At 36.9% G+C, this 20449-nt stretch overlaps 1 protein-coding gene across 1 annotated transcript; it reads left to right on the forward strand.

Moving 5' to 3' along the window:
* Positions 1-2687: 2687 nt before the first annotated feature.
* LOC132104484 (grainyhead-like protein 2 homolog) lies at positions 2688-20182 on the forward strand. Its single transcript, XM_059509976.1, has 16 exons — positions 2688-3021; positions 4749-4935; positions 5654-5721; positions 5830-6187; positions 6482-6546; positions 6658-6814; positions 7518-7629; positions 12223-12317; positions 14267-14425; positions 15685-15742; positions 15993-16132; positions 16562-16599; positions 17205-17296; positions 18438-18523; positions 18831-18895; positions 18989-20182. The coding sequence occupies exons 1-16, from the start codon at positions 3002-3004 to the stop codon at positions 19101-19103; spliced, it is 1815 nt and encodes a 604-aa protein (XP_059365959.1). The 5' UTR covers positions 2688-3001; the 3' UTR covers positions 19104-20182.
* The last annotated feature ends 267 nt before the right edge of the window (positions 20183-20449 follow it).

The raw sequence follows: 20449 nt of genomic DNA on the forward strand, positions 1-20449 counted from the left end.
CAGGGGTCTTCAGAGAGTGTTATCAGACTCATTCAGACCCCACTGCTCCGCTACCCTTCCCAATCTGACCCCCTCTCCTTCAAGCAGGGAGCCATTGTCTCTGACCCAGGCTTTTTATTGCTTCTCTTGAATGGCTGAGCTATGCTCCAAACAAAGGCCTGTGTTTGCTTGCCCAAGGTGTCTGTCTTCAAACTCCCTCTCAATGGATGCCCAGTGTTTACACTCCAGTGAACTGAGGTCTACCAGAGCTGCCGCAAATTGGTTTGTTTAGAAGGGGTAATGGCAAACATTACATTCTCTCACAATCGGTTCATTAAGGTGACAATAGCCCTGGGTAAACAAATTATCCTGCTCCCCGTAGATATCCAGTGTCATGATTAATATATATGCATGATGCCAGAAACATTGAGCAGGCTATATTGTGCATTTCAATAAAGGGAACTTGTATACTGGCGGCCAAATGTATGGAATAATAACGATTTAATGGTTTTGATCGCTGTTATTCTCACCAAGCATGCATTTATTAAAAAAAGTAGAAAGATTACAGTAAAAACAGTACATTTGATACAACATTTGGGTATGAATATATTTTAAAATGTAATCTATTCAAAGCAGAATTGTACATGTTCCTTCAGAAATCATTTTAATATGCTGACTTGCTGCTTAAGAAACATTTCTGATTATTATTCAGATTACAATGCAATACTGATGCTTATCTTAAAAACAGTACTAACGTTTGAGTAATACAATACCACTCTTCACCTTTGATTGATTTCATTCCGACTGAAACAAAACGTGTCCATGTAAACGCAGCTAATCTTTCTCATCGGTATTGTTGTGTTTTCAAGTTGTATGAGTAGTTTCTCATTTCCCATGTATTCTCCTCGAGTGATGTCACTGTGTACCTGCATGTTCACACCTGACACTTAAGAACAAAACAAGCTTTTCCAGGGTCAGAAAGTGTGGGAAATATCACAGATGAATTTTTCTCACAGAAAATTTAACTTAACTCTTTAAGGAACTAATATTTGACTTCTGGGCATGTCAGGTCTTGATGATTTGAATTTCGTAATAATCAAAATAGGATGTGTGTTATTTGTTGGGGCATTATCCGACTGTGCACCTGTGTGAACCACTCTTTCTGATATTAACATGACATTCAAAAGAAAATGCATTTGATCATTTGCGAATTGAAAACCTTTTTGACTCTCATTTTCTCCTGGAGAGTCCATCGTAATTGCACCTGAACTGTATTAATCCAGCCTTTTGTGTTCAAAAGAACAATTGACACAATTGACATTGAGACACATGGATCCCTTACGAAAAATAAGTTTATTCAAGTGTGCTATTAGTATACTTCTTTTAAACTAAAAATAGGAAAGTATGCTTTTAGTTTATTTTTATGTACTTCACAGAAGTATACTTAAAATGACATTTAAGTATACTTGACTTATACCTACAAAAAGATTAAATATATTTGAGCTATACTCCTAGAATCTGTGTTGTCATTATTATACAGTAGAGGGCGCTAGTACACATCTTCAGCACAGAATTTCCAAAAAAACACAAGTGAAGAAGAAAAAAGAAACACCAGATACTAACACATGTAATCTAACACGATCATCTGACATGAAACAGCATCAAAACTGTAACGTTATGGAATAAAATGTCGACCGTTGAAGTAATAATTACAGTAAAGCTTTGGGTTGTTGATCGACTCTATGTTTTGATTATCATTCTGAATCCAATTCATTGTCTTTTTTCAGCTTTTGGTTCAAAATGTTATTTCTTTCCTTTTTTTATGAAACTTACCCACATTAAAGTGTTTTAAACAAAAAGAATGCATGAACCTAGAATAAAATGTTTTTGTTTACAAGCAGATACCCTGTTCTTTCTTTGGATGTTTTGTATGTTCAGATATTCATGTAACAAAATATATACAAATTCAAACCTAGATAGGGACATGGTAGTATACTTAAAGTATGATGTAAAGTTCACTTAAAGAAAACTTATGAGTATACTAGCAGTATAAAACTACTAGACTAGTAGTTTACTGAGACTATACTTCAAAGTGTACAAAGTATTTAATTAGTTAACAGTATACATATAGGTTCACTTTTAGTATAATTGCAGTACAAACTACAAACATAGAGGTAAACTAGTTGTGTACTCAAAGTTTGCTACTGTTTAACTAAAAGGATACTTAAAAGTATACTTTTATATACTAAAAGCGGGCCAATTTAGTCCCAAGGAGTATTAAAGCAGTGCACTTACAAGTATACTACTAGAACACTGATATTTATATAGTTGCTACATGAAGCATACTTAAAAATATACTTTAACTTTACTTAGTATACTACTTTTTCGTAAGGTATGTTATATATTCAAGTCATCCAATTAATTTTCTTTCACAATACTGAATACTAAATATTTGGCTATAGCATACCAAACACAAAGGTTTTAGTCTTCACCTAGAAAAAAAAAACAGATAACTAACAAATAACTATTTTCCAGAAATCACACAAAGGCTCCATCCTGCCCTTTATTTCTAGGACAAGTCTATGGCTGCAGGTGAGGGAGGGTCTTCTAAAGGCGCCAGCCAATCAGCGAGCGACATTTTCTCCCCCAGGCCAATCAGAGTGACGCCTCGCCCCTACTTGAACGCAAATACTTCACACAGAAAAAAATCCATCAAAGTTTACCTATAGGTCTCTACGCAAACAATAAAAACATGAAAAGTAGATTTAACACGTTACACAGGTTTCAATCTATATTTATTTATTCCTAAATCACTCGTTGAAAGCTTCGGGAAGGTCTGTCCGGGCGTGCTCAGGTGTTTCCTACCTGCTCCTTCAGCCCTGGAGAAATAACCCGAGAGAGGAAAGTGGATTTACCTGTAGCCCGGGTTCTGGCATCTCTCACTCGCGCTCGGGCTTCTCTCACCTGCACCGACTTGAAAGTCCAGTTTCACGAGGAGGAATTAACGCGGGGGAAGAGGAATATGTCACAGGAGACAGACAGGTAAGAGTCAGGACTGCGACACAATCCTCCGTGACCTCAACACAAGTCCCGGAGCCTCACCGAGTGCCATTCTGCATGTGTACTTTCAGAAAAATTTAATATTCTCTCTGAACTCTTAAAACATTATTTTTATAGTCGCATTAGTTTCGTTATCTGCGTATAATTCTATACAGGTTTTGTTTGGTTTATTGTTTTTATTGATAAATACCAACGCATGAGGAAAGTTTTTTTTTTCTCGGTCAAAACGCCATTTTTCACGAAGGAAACACCTTGGATTTAATCTACCTGAAATTCATTCCCATTTATTTATTCCCTACATTATTATTATTTATTTATTATTATTTTTTTACTAAAAATAAATATTTTCAACATTTATTTACCCTCTTTATTTTTGCTGTGTTATTTAATTACCCTCTTTATTATTTTATTTTGTTGCTGTGTTATTTCGTTATTGTTTGTATTTTTTTTAGCAGGCTATGGATCGTTGACGATCATGTAGAAGTGTCAATATTACGTTGTTTTAGTTTTAACGCACATTTTGTGTCTTATGTGAAGTTTCTTGATTGTTTTGATTGTTTTATTCAACGCAGTGTTCAGATCTGTTGTGTCCTTCATCGTAACAGCCGGTTTATTTCTGTTTGTGGTGATTAAACACATGATATGATTTCAGAACTAAGGAAACTATTCACTGTAATGTCATCCCATATGATGATTTTTTATTTTATTTTATTATTATTAATTTGTTTTGTATGCACACAATGATGAAGATGACCCACTTTACTTCTATTCTACCCATTTTCCACTTGTAAGAGCCCACTGAAGTACATATAGCAGACTATATTTACAGAACAAAATTTTAAGTAATTAATTCCTTACCCACTATAGGGTAAAGAAATCGTGACAGTTTTCTTTATAACTGAACAATAACAGACAAATTAGAATCCACAAAAACAGAATCCAAGTCAAAAGAGATACATCTGAGTTTCATTATTTAATTATGTGTTGTATATACATGTTTTTAATAAAAAAAAAATTCATAAAAACAATAAATTATGAATCTGCTCAATTATAAAATAATAATAATAATAATAAAAACATCAGCAACAGTGTGTCACTGGAATCTTTCTGCCCCAATTCTGATGAGGGCATCTTGGGTCAGTTTTTAACTTTTAAAATAAAACAAGATTGGTTACCAAACACATGTCCATAAATCCTTGTAAACAAATAGACATTAGACAAGAAACATCTTATATGAAAAAAAAACACTCAGAACATAATTTTAATAATTTTATTGTAGAATTTTATGGTATATTTCTTTTTAGGCGTGGCCCAAAAAACATTTTGAGACCACTTTATGTTGCTGAATGTCTTGTCCATGATACTGAAGAATAAAATCAGCATGATATGGATTTAATATAATATGATATCCAATAGGGAGACTAGGGCCAGCAGTGGTGCTTCCTCATGTCATATGCCACTACATTGTAGCTGTAGCTGTCTGTCAGGCTGTAAAATGCAGAAGGACTTCTGGCAATGTCTGCTGTCAGTGTTTGGTTGGTCATCAATACACTATACATCACACTCACAAAAGGTGCAGTGTGCAGGTTTGTTTTCATCAGTATGCAAAACAGAGCTTTTACATGAAGCTTTATCAGCTGGATCATTTATGCCTGTGTTTCTGTTTGCTAGTTTGCTGATGTACTGTTGTGTGCATGTGTGTGTCCCAGTAAGAGGCTAGTTGTAGTGGTGCCCAATGAGCCGTCCTTCCACCCACGCCGGGCCTACACCAGTGAGGATGAGGCCTGGAGGTCTTACCTGGAGAATCCTCTTACTGCGGCCACCAAAGCCATGATGAGCATCAATGGAGACGAAGACAGTGCTGCCGCCCTGGGGCTCCTCTATGAGTACTACAAGGTCAGGGCCATCAGCCGAGTCTCCAGCTTTCTTCACATGAATCATATTTTCATTTTCACGTCATCATTCATTCACAATCATGGTGTTTGAAACCTTTCTGTCTTCAGTGGAACACAAAAAGAGAAATTCAGCAGAATGTTCAAGCTGCTCTTTTTTTCCATACAATGGAAGCGGTTGGTAACTGGGCCTAAAGTGAAAATATGATAAATAAAATATAATATAGGTGCAAAAACTTATAGACTTATGCATGATAGCATAAACCTGTGGACTGTAGTTCAGTTCATACAACAGCTTTGTTCATCCTTATAAAGATTTATTTTTGATTAGGATGCAAGTTTTTGATAATAATAGTTTTCAGTGCATTTATGTATTTTTGGTATTTTGGGTAAAATTAATGTGGGAATGTAGAGTATTAACACTTATACTCTCCATAATTTTTCATCAACAATTTCTTTACTAATGAACAAAGACATAAATATGTCATTACCAGTGCAACTTTATAGCTTGAGTCTCATAAGCCAAAACATACCATCACAGTAAGGATATAATGAAATGATGCTTCTTTATTGACCTGAAATGGAAGTTACCCAGCGGAAGACTATCAGGAAGTTTTCAATTGATCTGTGTGGAGTGATAAATCTCCATTCAAGCAATTATAGTGAAACAGTGTCTAGGATATTATCAGCGCTGCTGTTTATTGATGTTTTATCCACTGCAGGTGCCCAAAGATAAGAGAGTTTTGCCCATCAGCAAAGTGGTTGGAATTTCAGAGGAACCAGAAAAGAGGTCAGCGAAATGTATAGTGTTGGTGAATATGGAGTTGAATAAATAGAAAAATAAAAAGAAATTGACTTATTTCAGCTTTTCATCTTTTATGCTCTCATACTCTCTCAGAAACACTCCAGAGGGAAACAGCAGTCAGATGGAGCCGGAGACAGTGGATAATCACGTCCAGGTCCTGAAATCAGTGCCTGTTAATCTGTCACTGACCACGGATCACCAGGACAGTAAACGGGAGCAGTACAGCGTATCTGCGGGAGAGAGCGGGAACGCTGCGCTGGTGAAGGCTGAGGTGTACACTCCTGTGTTCATGGCTTCGGGCGTTCACTACAGGACAGAAGGAGAGGAACCGATGCGGGTCATCTGTGAGCAGACCCACTCGTTCGACACCTCGACTGTATGTCACAGTGGATACGGGAAAGATGACCATCGCAGCAGTCCAGATAGCACCTATGAGGAAGACAGCAATGAAGTGAGAGCAGATTCATATTTAAAGAGTTTAGATGCAAAAGCCTTCTGAAAATTATATTTGTTAATTCATTTCACCTTAACGTCATAGAAAAGGACCTATACATTGCCTTTTAAGTAAAATAACTGAACCTAAACATTGGAGCCTGTTAAAAACGCTAACTTTAGAATAAAGTTTAAGATGGCACATAGAGGCTTTTGCATCTGAAATCTTCATTTGGTGTTTTTTGAAACATTTGCTATAAAACATGGATTTAATACAGCAGATTAATGGCCAATTGCTTCTTTTCTTTTTTAGATGCAGAAGTACCGCCCATCATCGCTTGGAGCTGAAGACTTCATATTTGAACAGTCAGAAATGTTGTAAGTGTTGTTTGTTGCAACCAAGTGAGTTAAATGGAAATGATGTACATCATTAGACTTGTAATATTATGACGAATCAGCTCTCACACCTGAAAACATGATGTTCAATAGAGACACCTTCCAGTACACACTCGAGGCCAGCAGGTCGTTGCGGCAGAAGCAGGGTGAAGGGCCTATGACCTACCTGAACAAAGGCCAGTTCTATGCTATTACACTGAATGAGACAAGTGCCAACAAACGCCTCCGACATCCCATCAGCAAAGTGAGGGTGAGTGTGTAGGCCTGCCTCTTTCTGTCAAACCAGATAACTGAAGAACTTGACATGATAAGAATTTTGTCAATGTCTCACATTGATTAATTAACTGGAATATTTAATTAATTTCTGTTTAACATTTTAATTGATTGACAGCTCTAAATTAAATAGTTCGAAAAAAAAAAGAAATTAATACTTTTAACACATTCAGTTGATCAAAAAGGACAGAAAATATTTATTTCACATACATGCTGTTCTTTTGAATTTCCTATTCATTAAAGAATACTGAAAATAAAGATAACCTCTTCCAAAATTATTATAATTCTTTTTAGAAAACGCAACCATTTTCACCTGTAATGACTGAAGACTGGAGTAATGGCTGCTGGAAATTTCATCATATGAATTACCTTTTAATATATACAGTATTAAAAGAGAAAATGTATTTACAAAATAATTTTTTAATTGTAACAATATTTCACAATTACTGTATTTATGATCAAATATATGTAGCTATGGCAAGAACATGAGACTACTTTCATAAAAAAATCGTAGCAATCCCAAACTTTTAAGCTGTAATGTGTGTCTATTTTATCCATTCTTATTATGGTAATAGTTTAAGAAAATGCTTGTCCACTCTTGATTGTTTGGAATGAGCATTAAGCAATGAGTGGATTGTGATAACCTCTGTTAATCTCTTTTATTTTATTTTCTCTATCAGAGTGTCATCATGGTTGTATTCAGTGAAGATAAGAACCGCGATGAGCAGCTCAAGTACTGGAAGTATTGGCACTCTCGCCAGCACACAGCAAAGCAGAGGGTTCTGGACATCGGTGAGGCTTCCTCTCCATTATTGAGATCAGTGTTTAAGCTTGATCTTGGATTAGGCATTTCCAATTTACCCCAGTTTATTTAGCCCAGGGGTGTCTAATCCTGCATAGGAATCACTAGAAAAGAATTGGCAGATGTGTTAGAGCAGGATTGGAAATGAAATCTGCAGAAAGGTAGCCCTCCAGAAAGGGATGGCTATCCGTGATTTAACAGATACTCTATACTAGTGGTACTCAACCCTGGTCCTGGATAGTCCCCAACAGCACAAATGCTATCTGTTTATCTAAAACACACATTTCAGGTGTCTGTGAGAATCACATTTGGATTATTAGGGTTATTTGGGGAATATTTCAGGTCCAGGGCTGGGAACCACTACTGTATATAATTATATGAACGCAGACATGCATGCTTTGGCTATTGCACTGCAAGAGCACAATCTAATTTGATATAATGTGTAGTGTTATTTTGGTATACAGCATACTCAATGGGGCAATAGATTTACCCTAAAATGTCTGTGCCATTAAACCAAGTGTGTCCAATCTTGCTCCTAGCGGGCCGTTGTCCTGCAAAGTTTAGCTTCAACCTGTTCTAACGCTCTTGCCTGGACGTTTCTAATGATCTTTGAGACCTTGATTGGCTATTTTGGGTGTGTTTAATTGGAGCTAAACTCTGCAGGACACTGGCCCTCAAGGTGAAGGTTTGGACACCCTTGAATTAAACAGAACGGGTTACTAGCTATAAGTATATCAGCAGCATGATTCTCTTCAAACTGTTGCTTCACTATGGAAGTTGTTGATGTGAAAGAGTAAATATTTATGAATGCAGCGATGCGTGAGATTGAGTTTGCATTGCTAAAAGCATTTGTGTTCTTGTATTTACTTAGATTATGTAGAATTTTATTTTCCAAAAATGATTAACTAAATTACTACTCAACATTCTTTGGTCTGAAAGTACTTTTTGCTTTCAAAACAGTTCATTGTGCATCCACCACTAGTTTGAAGACTGATGGTGCCTTACATCCCAGAAGCCCTCAGGGCTCTCAGGAGATTGGTTCCTCTTGGTTTCCCCTTGCTCAGCTAATGGGTACTAGGTTGCTAAATGGCAATACATACACATTATACAAAACTTTGACTGGAGAGTCTGTCCTGAGATTTTTTTTACAGATCGATACAGATCTCTTTACACTCTTGACAATTGGAAAAATGTATTTCCTCACTGAATCTGTGATATTAATTAGTTATGAATCAGTTTATGGTTATTTATTGGGTGGTTTCTTATACAAAGCTGCACACTTTATTACAGGGATAGTCCCGTTGGAGCAACCCAGGGTTAAGTAAGCGTGCAATGGTGTTAGGAGATCGCAATTATTCTCCAGCTCCATGAGTAACACCACCTGGGATTTGAACTTGTGACCTTCAGATCACAAGCCCAACTTCTGATTCAAGTTGAATGAGAAAAAAGAAGCAAACATTCAGGCTGGAAATTGTTGGAGTCCACCTGGAGTGGGGCAGCTATGAGTCTAAACAATTCATGTCTTATTCTCGGCCTTGTCACACCTTGAGAGAACAGTCATCCTGAGCCTGTTGCTTCTTGTCCTCCCCTCATCTCCAGTAATCAGACACTCTGCTATGCCCTTTGTCAAGATTTGGCCCCAAGACTTTCACATCCTGGGAGCACCCTGAGGGAGTATCTGAGCAGTGATGACAACTATCTTGGTCTTAAACCCTGCTCTCATAGATGGGGAAAAAATAGAGGAATGTATGGTTGATGCAAGACACGCTTTGTACTACAGGATGCGAAGAAAGTGTTGGTAAATTGGTGAAGTGGACAGACCTTTGGGCACATGGTATAGAGCAGTATGCTGAAGCCAAGTAAGGGAGACAGTGACTGAAACCTGACACCTGCACAGTTGGGATTTGAATAGCAGTTAAGGCGGGATTGTTCCTCAGGCTTGGGGCCATGTCACTAGAGCTAGGATTTGAATGGGGCTATTTAATGGGGGGAGCTCACTCACGGGCATAATCGGGCATGCTTAGTAAATGACCCAAAGGAGATCCTTGGGAAGGATTTCACAATTCCTAATCCCAGAGTAACCCCAAAGTAAGACAGGTGTTGGGTTTACTTAACATAGAAATGTACGCCCCTGTAATGACAGCTTATTAAATTACAAAGAAGTTTGGAAACCGAAGAAAGAAAGTCTAATTAACATAGGAAATCACCACTATTGCTATCACTCATTCTTCGGGGTTAAGGATTTGAACAGATATTGTTATGAGAGTCACAACAATCTTTCAGACATTGAACATGCAGTTCATACATGCAATGACTTGAGCACACCTTTTCTATGATCAGCATGTGAGTTACTGGTTGCCAGACCAACTAATGATACCTTAAATCATGCAGTTAGTTGTGCAAATAGGTGCTCTTTGATTTCTAAGTATACTAATACTTTAGCAGGGCTGGGCTGCCCCTCTAATAGTCAGTTAAAGGTTAGTTGAGGAGAAGAGGTTTAGTTGACTAAAATTTTATTAGTTGGTTAATCGGTTAGTGTTAGTGCATTCCTGCATGACATGGAGGTGCCGGGATGATCACTGATAACACTGGAAGCAAATTAAAATATGCCATTATTTTGCTGATGCAGATAAGAGTAATTAACATAATTTGAAACTGTGAAATGTTTTACCTTTCTCTCAATATTAACAATGCATGCTTTTGTAAAATAAAGAAAACAAATAGGATGCGTTTTCTGCTGTCTCAGTCTTCTTGAACCATGGAGCGTGTTGCAAAAACTCAGCAAAAGTTATTGTATGTGCTCCTTGGCTCACAGACGTGAGAAATATATCTACAGAAGGCTTGAAATGTCTACTTTTTAGGGGTTGCACAAACTAATTGACTAGTCGGCTTCAATGCTCTGCCATGACGCTTTAAACTTGATGTCGACTAGTCGCCGGTCCAATAGAGGGCGCAACAGGATAATAAATATTTAAAAAAGAATTCCACATTTACGCTCCGTTTCCTAACCGTTAAAATGACAAATAAATGTATACTCCGAAAGCTCCACATGCATGTGTGATTTCACATTACACAACTGGACGCTTAAAATTGAATGGGAGAATGCACATTCTAAACGGCTTATTGTACAGTCAGGTAAGTTAATCGCCGTTCACATCTGATGCGCTGCTGCACTGTAATGCACACACATAGGCTACAGACAGCAGATCACACATGCACAGAATCATTCAGCGGAGAAATTTACTGTCAACACTTTATTGTGATTTTTCAATAAAAAAGCTTAGAAACTGAAAAGTTCTATAATTTATTTCTTAATAACTAAACCCCACAGCTTCAGTAGTAGAGAGACGCTGCCATGTAGAATTAATTCACACACAATCGCTCTAACTAATGTGTTCATATAAATGTAATCTTTACTGTGCTACTATATCTGATTTAGAACGAGCAGAAATCTGTGAGAAATAAAACAACCCAAAGGCAAAATAACTGATAAAAATGAGCTGTTATAGAAGCAATAGCTATGTACGCAGCGCTGTTTCATATGCCATAGCTGTGCACAAGGGGTTCGTCACAGCTCCAGACTTGAGATTTGTTCATTAATGACGTCATCAGCGACTAGTTGACTTCGACTCGACTTTCACCACATAAAAGTCGACTTTAAAAAAATCAGAAGTCTTTCAACCCCTAATAATTTTAAAGGAACCAATTCAATTAGTCTCTCATTATGTAATGTGGTAAGTCAACAGCATCAACTTCATCTTTACAGCTGACACTGATTTAGAAAACACTAGTTTATTAATAAATATTTAAAATATAACCTTGCTATTTTTTTTCCGACAAATGGGTAGGCATTACTTTTGTGGGTGCTCTGCTGCAAAGGTTTATACAGTAAATGCGCTTGAACGCTGATCTTAAAGGCCCCCTAATTATATATTAAAATAATTTCATTAATAATCATGCATTTAGTCGACTAATGGCTTAAATGAACAACTATTAATTGACTAAAAAAATCTTTAGCCGGGGCAGCACTGACTTTTAACTTGGTTGACATCAACAGACATTTAGAAAGTACCAGTCAAGAATGTAAAGTTAACTGCCGTAGCTAAGCTAGCATAGACAGGCTGACTCCAGCGATTTAAACTGTTATGAGATCACCTTGACGTAAATCTATAAAGTAATGACATTTAGGCAGAATCACAGACGTGTTTAAAGTGTGAGTGGTCATAAATGGCCTATCAAGCGGCTACTAAAAAAGCAAATGTTTGTTTACATAAACAGATAAGAGTTATCTAGCCTGGAAGGGTGGTGTTTTATATACACTCAGCTTATCAGTCTTAAAACCACTTGCTTTGGCAGACATTGTTTTAATTCTGTTCGCACATCACTCCCTAAAATTATTCATACACCATATAAATTGCACATGCCTCTACCCCTGCAAGTAACAGTCTGTAGGTGAAGTGCATGCTGGTGCTGATGGTGCATACCTGTAAACCTAGTATCCAAAACACAAACAAATGCTGTTTTTTTTCTTTTCTTTTTTCTTCAGCAAGTATGAGAACTGACTTTTCCTGTTCTCTCTACAGCTGACTACAAAGAGAGCTTCAACACAATTGGCAATATTGAAGAAATCGCTTACAACGCAGTGTCCTTCACCTGGGACGTGAATGAGGAGGCCAAGGTAAGTCGTCTAGCACCAGGTTCGGATGTGACACTGCAAGTTTACAATGAGAACATCCTCCACTGTGTGTTTTGGGTTTATGGACATTATTCTTGCATTAATGGCCATCATGGATGTTGAAGTGGGATTTGCAGGTCTTAAACCCAACTAAAGTTTCAGTTTTACACTCTGACTACATCAGTGCATCTCTGTTTTTTCTTTCATTCAACCGTACGTCCACCATTATGTGTGATACACAAAATGTTATTGAGACACAGGGTGGAGTGTAACGACATCTGATATGTGTATTTTACATGCTGTAGTTTCTGTCCTGTTGTTGAACACACCCCAAGAGCCATGAATAGCATGACGTTTGATTCACAATACCCTGTTGCATCTCCTCCAGTTCCGTCTATTAATTTAAACCTATATTTTCTCCTCCATGGGGTCTCGGGTTTCACGTGTACATACTACTGAGAGTAGGAAAGGGACCAGGTCTGTGTACATGGCAAAACACACACACACACACACACACACACACACCCGAGTCCTGCCCTCCTATTGTGGCTCTTCTGTTGCAATACAGCTCAGTTCAAACACTCGCCTTTGGAGTATATTCAACTAAAGCTCTCTACGCAAACATTTGCTTTTTATCAGGCCAACTCACATTGGTAAACCTATTAATGTGCACTATGTGATGTCTCAATGCAGCCGCCCTTGGAAAGATATTTAAGTGGGTATGACTTTTTTTTTGTTTTTGAGTCCCAGCTCATGTAAAAGCATGCAGTGGGGTGTGAAATGCGCTCAGTTTGATCTGATAAGCATCTCATACTCTGACCTTACATACTCGCAGACTTTTATTGCGAGTCCCTTCAAAGCTCCTCTCATCAGGCTGGAGTGGAGGAAGCCATAAACCGAGTCTCCACGAGCCATTGATCTGTGAGGTGGAAATTACATCCTGGTTGCTTTGTTGAAGGGCTCAGTTTATTTACGAGTGGCAATATTTTGAAAACTGTAATATTCTGAAATATTATTACAATTTAAAATAAAAGTTTTTGCTATTTGAATATATGTTAAAAAAGGTAATTATTGATGTGATGGCAGAGCTGTATTTTCAGCATCATTCCTCCAGTCTTCAGTGTCACATGATCCTTCAGAAATCATTCTGATATACTGATTTGCTGCTCAAGTAATATTTATTATTATTATCAAAGTTGAAATCAGTTGTGCTGCTTCATATTTTTGTGGCATTTAAAGTATTCTTTGATGTATAAAACATTCTAAAAAGATAGTATTATTTGACACAGATATCTTTTGTTGTAATGTAAATCATGCATTGCTACCTTTTCTGGTAGAAAAATTAGGAAATAAAGATTTTGCTATGCCTTGTGAGTGTATTGAATTCACATAAAGTGCTCCGATTCAGTTTTGCCACGCTTCACCTAACGATGGTCTCGTTCTTGTCCTCTGGCATTGGTAAAGGTTAATTATATGAAGCTGTTAATAACTAACCACATAAATATTAATAACTGCTTTGGAACTGAAAATAAACCAATGCAAAGATGACAATGTAGACCCTATTTTAATCTTAAGTAATATCAAACTATCTCCTTCAGTTGGGACATTTCGTGTCCGTAGTTGTTAGTGTGCAGTCTGAGCGTGGCTTTCTGTAGCAGTCCGTGGCACAGACGGACGTGTCGAGGCAGGCACCTGTTTTGCGTGTGTAGGTGGATGGTGGGTGAACAACAAGGTGCACTTTCAACGGTCAGCAGCGTATACTGTAGGTCAAACCGGAACAAGCTGTTAAAAAATATGAATATGGCAGTTCTTATGCAACCGTCTGTTACATGTGCATCCAGATACCTACATTATATATCAGAACAATCTGTCCACAGACACCACTAACATGCTTGTTTTCTTAACATGAATCGTCACGTGGAGCTGTTTTTGTCTTGTTCTCTGATTGGTAGATCTTCATCACAGTGAACTGTCTGAGCACAGATTTCTCCTCTCAGAAGGGGGTGAAGGGTCTTCCTCTGATGATACAGATCGACACCTACAGCTACAACAACCGCAGCAACAAACCCCTGCACAGAGCCTACTGTCAGATCAAGGTCTTCTGTGATAAGGTGAAGCTTGACCTTTAACCTTTGAGCCTATGCATATATCATTCCAACATATAGATGTATCTGTGGAAGCAGTTATGGAGATATAAAAGGAATAGTTGAAAAGATTCACCCAGAAATAAAAGTTTGCTGTTAATTTACTCACCCTCAGGTCAATATGTAGGTGACTGTTTTCTTCAGTGGAGCAGTAAAGAAGAATTTTAGAAAGTGGCTCCTGATGATATATTAATGTATTATGAAGCAAAACAATTGGTATGTGCAAGAAAAAAGTGTTATAGTGTTATTTACAACATTACTATCTGTAATCTATTGCCTCAGGCAAACTGTCCAGAGCTTGTTCACGAGTCTAGAGCGCTTTACTGTACTTTTTTACTTTTGTACAGAATAAAAAAAAGGGCTTCATGGCCTGAGGGTGAGTAAATTAAAAACATATTTTCACATTTGAGTGAACTATGCCTTTAAAACCGCAGTAATAGAGAGCTGCAGTGATGATTTTTATGTATGTAAGTCAACTTGTAGGTTCGCATCATGTGATTCCCTTGACACAAACCCAATAGGATTTTTTTATGAAACTGTGTGAAGAGTTCACAACATGTATCAACAATATGTACAAAGTCATCTGAACATGCAAAAAACAAAAAAAAAAACAATGAACTATTGTTAAAAGCAAAAGATGAAGAAAAATTTGAAGGAAAAAAAGGACATGAGGGTAAGAAATGAATTTCTATTTCAATTAGAGTATACAAATGAAAGTCATGTCAAATTGAGGTTGTTCTTCTCACTTTCATATTTACAGAGGATGAAATAGTATTAAGATACATTTGAAATTATTTAGACACTTGTTATCCACCTTTTCAAAACAAATAAAAGTTTTTTTTTTTAATCCCAAGGGGGATTACTGCTGTATTTGATATTGTAGAATATAATGTTAATTTATACCAGACCTTGTGTTAAACAGACTTTAAAATCCCATTCACTTCATCATGATTCAACCTCTAGCAATACAATTCTCGTTTCTGGATCTACAAAAATACATCATGCCTGCAGCATATGCATGATCACTTATATTAATAAGCTTTTATCTACAGCTTAAGTGGATCATTATTTAGATGTCTTTATACTGTGTTCCTGTTTTACAAACTCAGGAACTGTAGTGCCACCTTGTGGTTGTTAATTATTGTTACCTTTCACAGTCCTCACAGACACGCTAGTGTTTCTAATTTCTCTTCTCTCTGTGTTTTTCCTGTCTGTGTTTGTCTCAGGGAGCCGAGAGGAAGATCAGAGATGAGGAGAGGAAACAGAACCGCAAGAAGACAAAAGGTCTGAAGCACCCAAAGTATCTCCAATTCATAGATATATGCGCATTAAAGAGCACAAGAAGTTTTCTTTCCTGACATATTTCTCATTGAAGTTGTCATTTTTGGAGTAATCTAGAGGCTTCCCAGCCATGAGCCATGATGTGATGCTCGCCAGTCCATGGCACATTTGATTGGACAGACACCTGTGTGTACCTTTATTAAAATCAATAAGAGTTATTCCCTCATTCTTACAAATGACATAATCTCATCAGGAAAGGATGCGGGCGTCGGGGCGGTTTCTGGGCCGAAAAAATGTGACGCCACCTTCTTTAAAACGATGACGGATCTGGATGCCCAGCCTGTTCTCTTCATCCCGGATGTGCACTTTGGAAACTTACAGAGGGCAGGCCAGGTATGAGTCAGTCTGAAAACACTCTCAGTAAACAGATCACAAGCTCTTTTGTGTTGAAAGGCCATAATTGTGTCCACATAGTCTGCCCTCAGTGTTTGCTCCCTCAAATCTCAAAAAGGCTGTAGAGGCTTATTAAAGGACTGTCATGAAGACCTTAGAGGTCCATTGTGTGTCCAACAAGACTGAATCTTATTAAAGAGTGACTGACCTTTCAAACCTGACATGAAAGGTCACGCTCGCCTTCCTCGTGAAGCGTGTGTGTGTGTGTATCTTGGATACTTGGGTGACATATGTTTATTAGGAGTGATATCTGCTGAACTGGTAATCATAGTGTCTATGTTCAGGCTTGTTCTGAATGTTACAGAGATGTTTGGTTATGAATGTTAACAGGAAATAAGACCACAAACTTATGAACACATCTCTTTGCAGGTGTTTGCATTTAATACAGAGGAAATTGAACGCGAAGGGTGAGTTTGAGCTTTTACTCAGTGTATATATATATAAATGAGCATCACTTCACCTCATAATTAACTACTAGCACTGATGCAATAGTAGATTACAGGGATCCTTAAGAATATTTATTAATAAAAGTGACTTTATTAAAAAAAAACACATTCTTTGTAAAATGTATTGTTGTAGTGGTTAAATCCACAGCATGAATCATATATAATATGTTTAGTGTTTGGTTTAGTGCTATCATGATGACGACTTTTTCCTGGTAATTAATTATCATTCACACGATGATACAATTTTCTGTTTTAGTTGTATTATTTACAGTAAAAGTCTTATGCACAGGCACTTAAAGTAATTTCATCACATACAAACCTGGCATTGCAAGCAAATACTATTCTACACATTAAAATATTTTAAAAGCACTTAAGGTCTTAAAACGGTTACATAGCACACTACTGCTCTCAAGAAGGAAAAATGCAAAAGAAACACATTTCCGTTGTAATCCATCCTTGTGTAAATAATATACCCAGAAAGTACACAGTGATGGCTGCTTAGGATCATGTAACTGTGTCCAGGTGAGCGGTGATCATGTGATCTGTCGTCTTTGTGTTTGTGTTAGGAGTGTGCTGGTGAAGAGGATGTTCAGGCCGTCTGAGGAGGACTTCTGTCCAGCGCCCCATAAACAGCTCAGAGAGGAGACACAGAAGAGAGGTCAGAGCGGGACACATCTATACAGCTGAAGAGTGGGATTCCCATCTGATCTCACTGTTTTACCAGCTGCCGATTTCATATGAATCTGTGTGATGAGAATTGTACGAAACATGATTATTATCATTATTTTTTTGAAAACAGTAAGGTCCACCGATTAACATAACGTACAAATGAGATTTTATGGATTCATATGAATTAGCCACTAATTTGCAAAGGTAAAATAGTTGAGATTATTATGGTATTTCTTTATTTATTGCACAGAATTGAAAAGAATAAGAACAGCCACACAGGTCATAAACAGTAAAACAAGGACATTTTATACCAAAAAAGCTTCTGTAGGATTCTATTGTTGGAAAGTCGTTTTCTTAAAAAATCTATTTGGTGCTGTTTGCAACAAAAAAACGATACAAAAACATAAAAAATACATTGGTTAACTCTATTTGAAATAAAAACAGTTTGAAAGGTTTCTTCTGGATCTGCGATTTATATTTATGCGTTTGAATAAAATTGTTTTATTCTGTAAACTACTGATGACATTTTCCAAATTTTGAAATAAATAACCATTCAAATGTTTAATTAATTTTTTTATTTTTTATTTATTTTTTTTGCATAAAATGACAATTGGTCAAAATAACATAAGAGAAGCCATGTTTTCAGTCCTGTTTATAGTCATCTTTAGACATCACAATACCAAAGTTTTAACTTAAGAAGAGTTAAGAAATCAATATTTGGTGGAAGAACCCTGATTTTCAATCACAGCAAATGAAAACATTTGTTATTTTGAGAAATTGTAATTCTTATGCGGATTAAAAAAAAAAAAAAAAAAAAAAAGAATTCAAGCTCCAATATTTTTATTTGAAATTTAAAAGAAATGTTATAAGACCTTTACATAATAAAACACATCTGAAGATTTTACTCAAACCCATATCTAGTCAGTCCAGTAAATCCAGAGAAACTCTTGATTTTGTCCATAGCTATCTGTAGGGTTATTGTATCATTTCCATGTGAATTCCCACCGCTGATTACATTCTACAGTCTTCATGGAATGTGAATAGAATGTGGAATTAAATGAAGACATCACTGAATCCAGTTACTTCATCAGAGATTGCTCTGACACTAAGCAGTCCTGATGTGTTTACAGTGCTCCTGTACGTGAGGAAGGAGTCAGATGAGGTGTTTGATGCTCTGATGCTGCGGTCGCCCACTCTCAGAGGACTCATGGACGCTGTGAGTATCTGCCGCTCTACTCTAAATCACTGGTGCATTGTGCTGATTAATGGAGGTGATGCATCCACTTGAAAATTGAAATGATTGAAATGTTTTTTTATTTTTACGAAATTAAGTGTATGATCTTAAATTGACCAATTTCAGTTGAATAAGTCCAGTGGATAATACAAAAAAAAAATAATCCATCTCAACCATGAACAAATTTGTAGAGGTTTTTAGATTTCTTTTGTAAGCAATCGAAATCAAATCATTGTCAATTTTCTGCTCTGATACACGATTTAATTGAAGAACTCTTTCACATCAACAGATTTCAGAGAAGTACGGTGTTCCCATCGATAGAATGGCCAAGATTTACAAGAAGAGCAAGAAAGGGTACGTGATTTCCTTGGGGAAAAAAAGCACATGTCAGATTGAGATGACGGCTAATGAGCCTGTTCCTGATTTCGTTTGTTCTCTCCGTTGCAGGATCCTGGTGAACATGGACGACAATATCATCGAGCACTACTCTAACGAGGACACGTTTATCCTGAGTATCGAGAGCTACGCAGATGCTTACAAAATCACATTAACGGAAATATGAACGCTAGCACATGCATTTCTTACATTCAGTGTGTTTAAGCTAAAAGACTTGTTTCTCGGACTCCAGCCTGCTCAGATTCAACATCAACTGTCCAGAACTTCAACTGACATCAACTAAAGCTGACATACCTCATTTTAAGAGACCTCGAGTATGATTTTTAATGGTCAATAGGAGTTTCAGCACATCACGTGTCCATGATTTCACTGTTCTGCTGTGGATGGAAAGACTGTTGCTTTCATTGGCTTTACTTTACGGACCAAACTACAGGCTAATTCACATTTCACTTGAATTTGGAGACACCAACTGTTTCTTCCAAAGGATTTCTCTGGAGTGGAGTGAAATACATGATCTCTTTATCATATCAAAATACTGTGCATACAGTATAGATATTCAACAAGCGTCCACTGGAATTATAATGCTAAGATACGGTTGCTTGCAGCAAAAATATGAATTTGGACTTTTCTGTGGAGTTTGAGAGTCTGCAGAGCTATTGATCTGTGAAAAGTGTCCAATACTGTCAATGTTTTTGAGTGAGTGTGTGTGTATTATGTTGCCATTAATATTATTGTTAATGTTAGCTTGGTAGATATGATTTCGCCTCTTACTGTCAGAATATTCTCAGACTTTTTTTTCTGATGCAAAAAGAAAGTTATTTTTATGAGACTGTGCCATTTCAAGTTTTTGTATGCTGAATAGTGCAAAGCATGAAATAATGTATAAATACTGTTATGTTTAAGTGTACAGTACTGGTAATCAGAAAAGTAATCAAATGAGGACGTCACAGTAAGTGTAGTTTAGACACATTTCAGTTGCATGTTTTACATGTTGCACTCATGGTTTAATGTGAAATTAATTTTATAAAGGTTTCAAATGCGAAAAGATTTCCTGACCTTTCGGAGGTCTGAACTTATATTTTCCCATAAACAGCTAAGGTTTTTAAATTTTGCATCAAAATATGAGTGTCTCTCAGTTTTTGTCATTATGTTTGAAAGAACTATGCAGTCTTAAAGCCCGGTTCATTTCTATTGTCTGTGTATAGTGTATCAGGATAACATTAACGGTGTAGTGCAGATTCAGTTGATCAGCGCTATTTTAAACTGTTGTAATGTCTGAAAACCATTGTCTTCCAAAAGTAATAATGCAAAAGGGCACTTCGGGATAATAATTTGTATGTAAATAAATGCAATTTTTTTTAATCATATATTGATTGTTTTTTTTCACACTACAATAAAAGGAATAATTTACCCAAAATGTGCTGAAGATGGATGCTCTGCAGTGAATGGGTGCCGTCAGAATGAGAGTCCAAACAGCTGATAAAAACATCACAATATCTTTTTTTTTACTTC

This window comes from Carassius carassius, chromosome 25 (assembly GCF_963082965.1).
Source record: "Carassius carassius chromosome 25, fCarCar2.1, whole genome shotgun sequence".
Taxonomy (NCBI): Eukaryota; Metazoa; Chordata; class Actinopteri; order Cypriniformes; family Cyprinidae; genus Carassius; species Carassius carassius.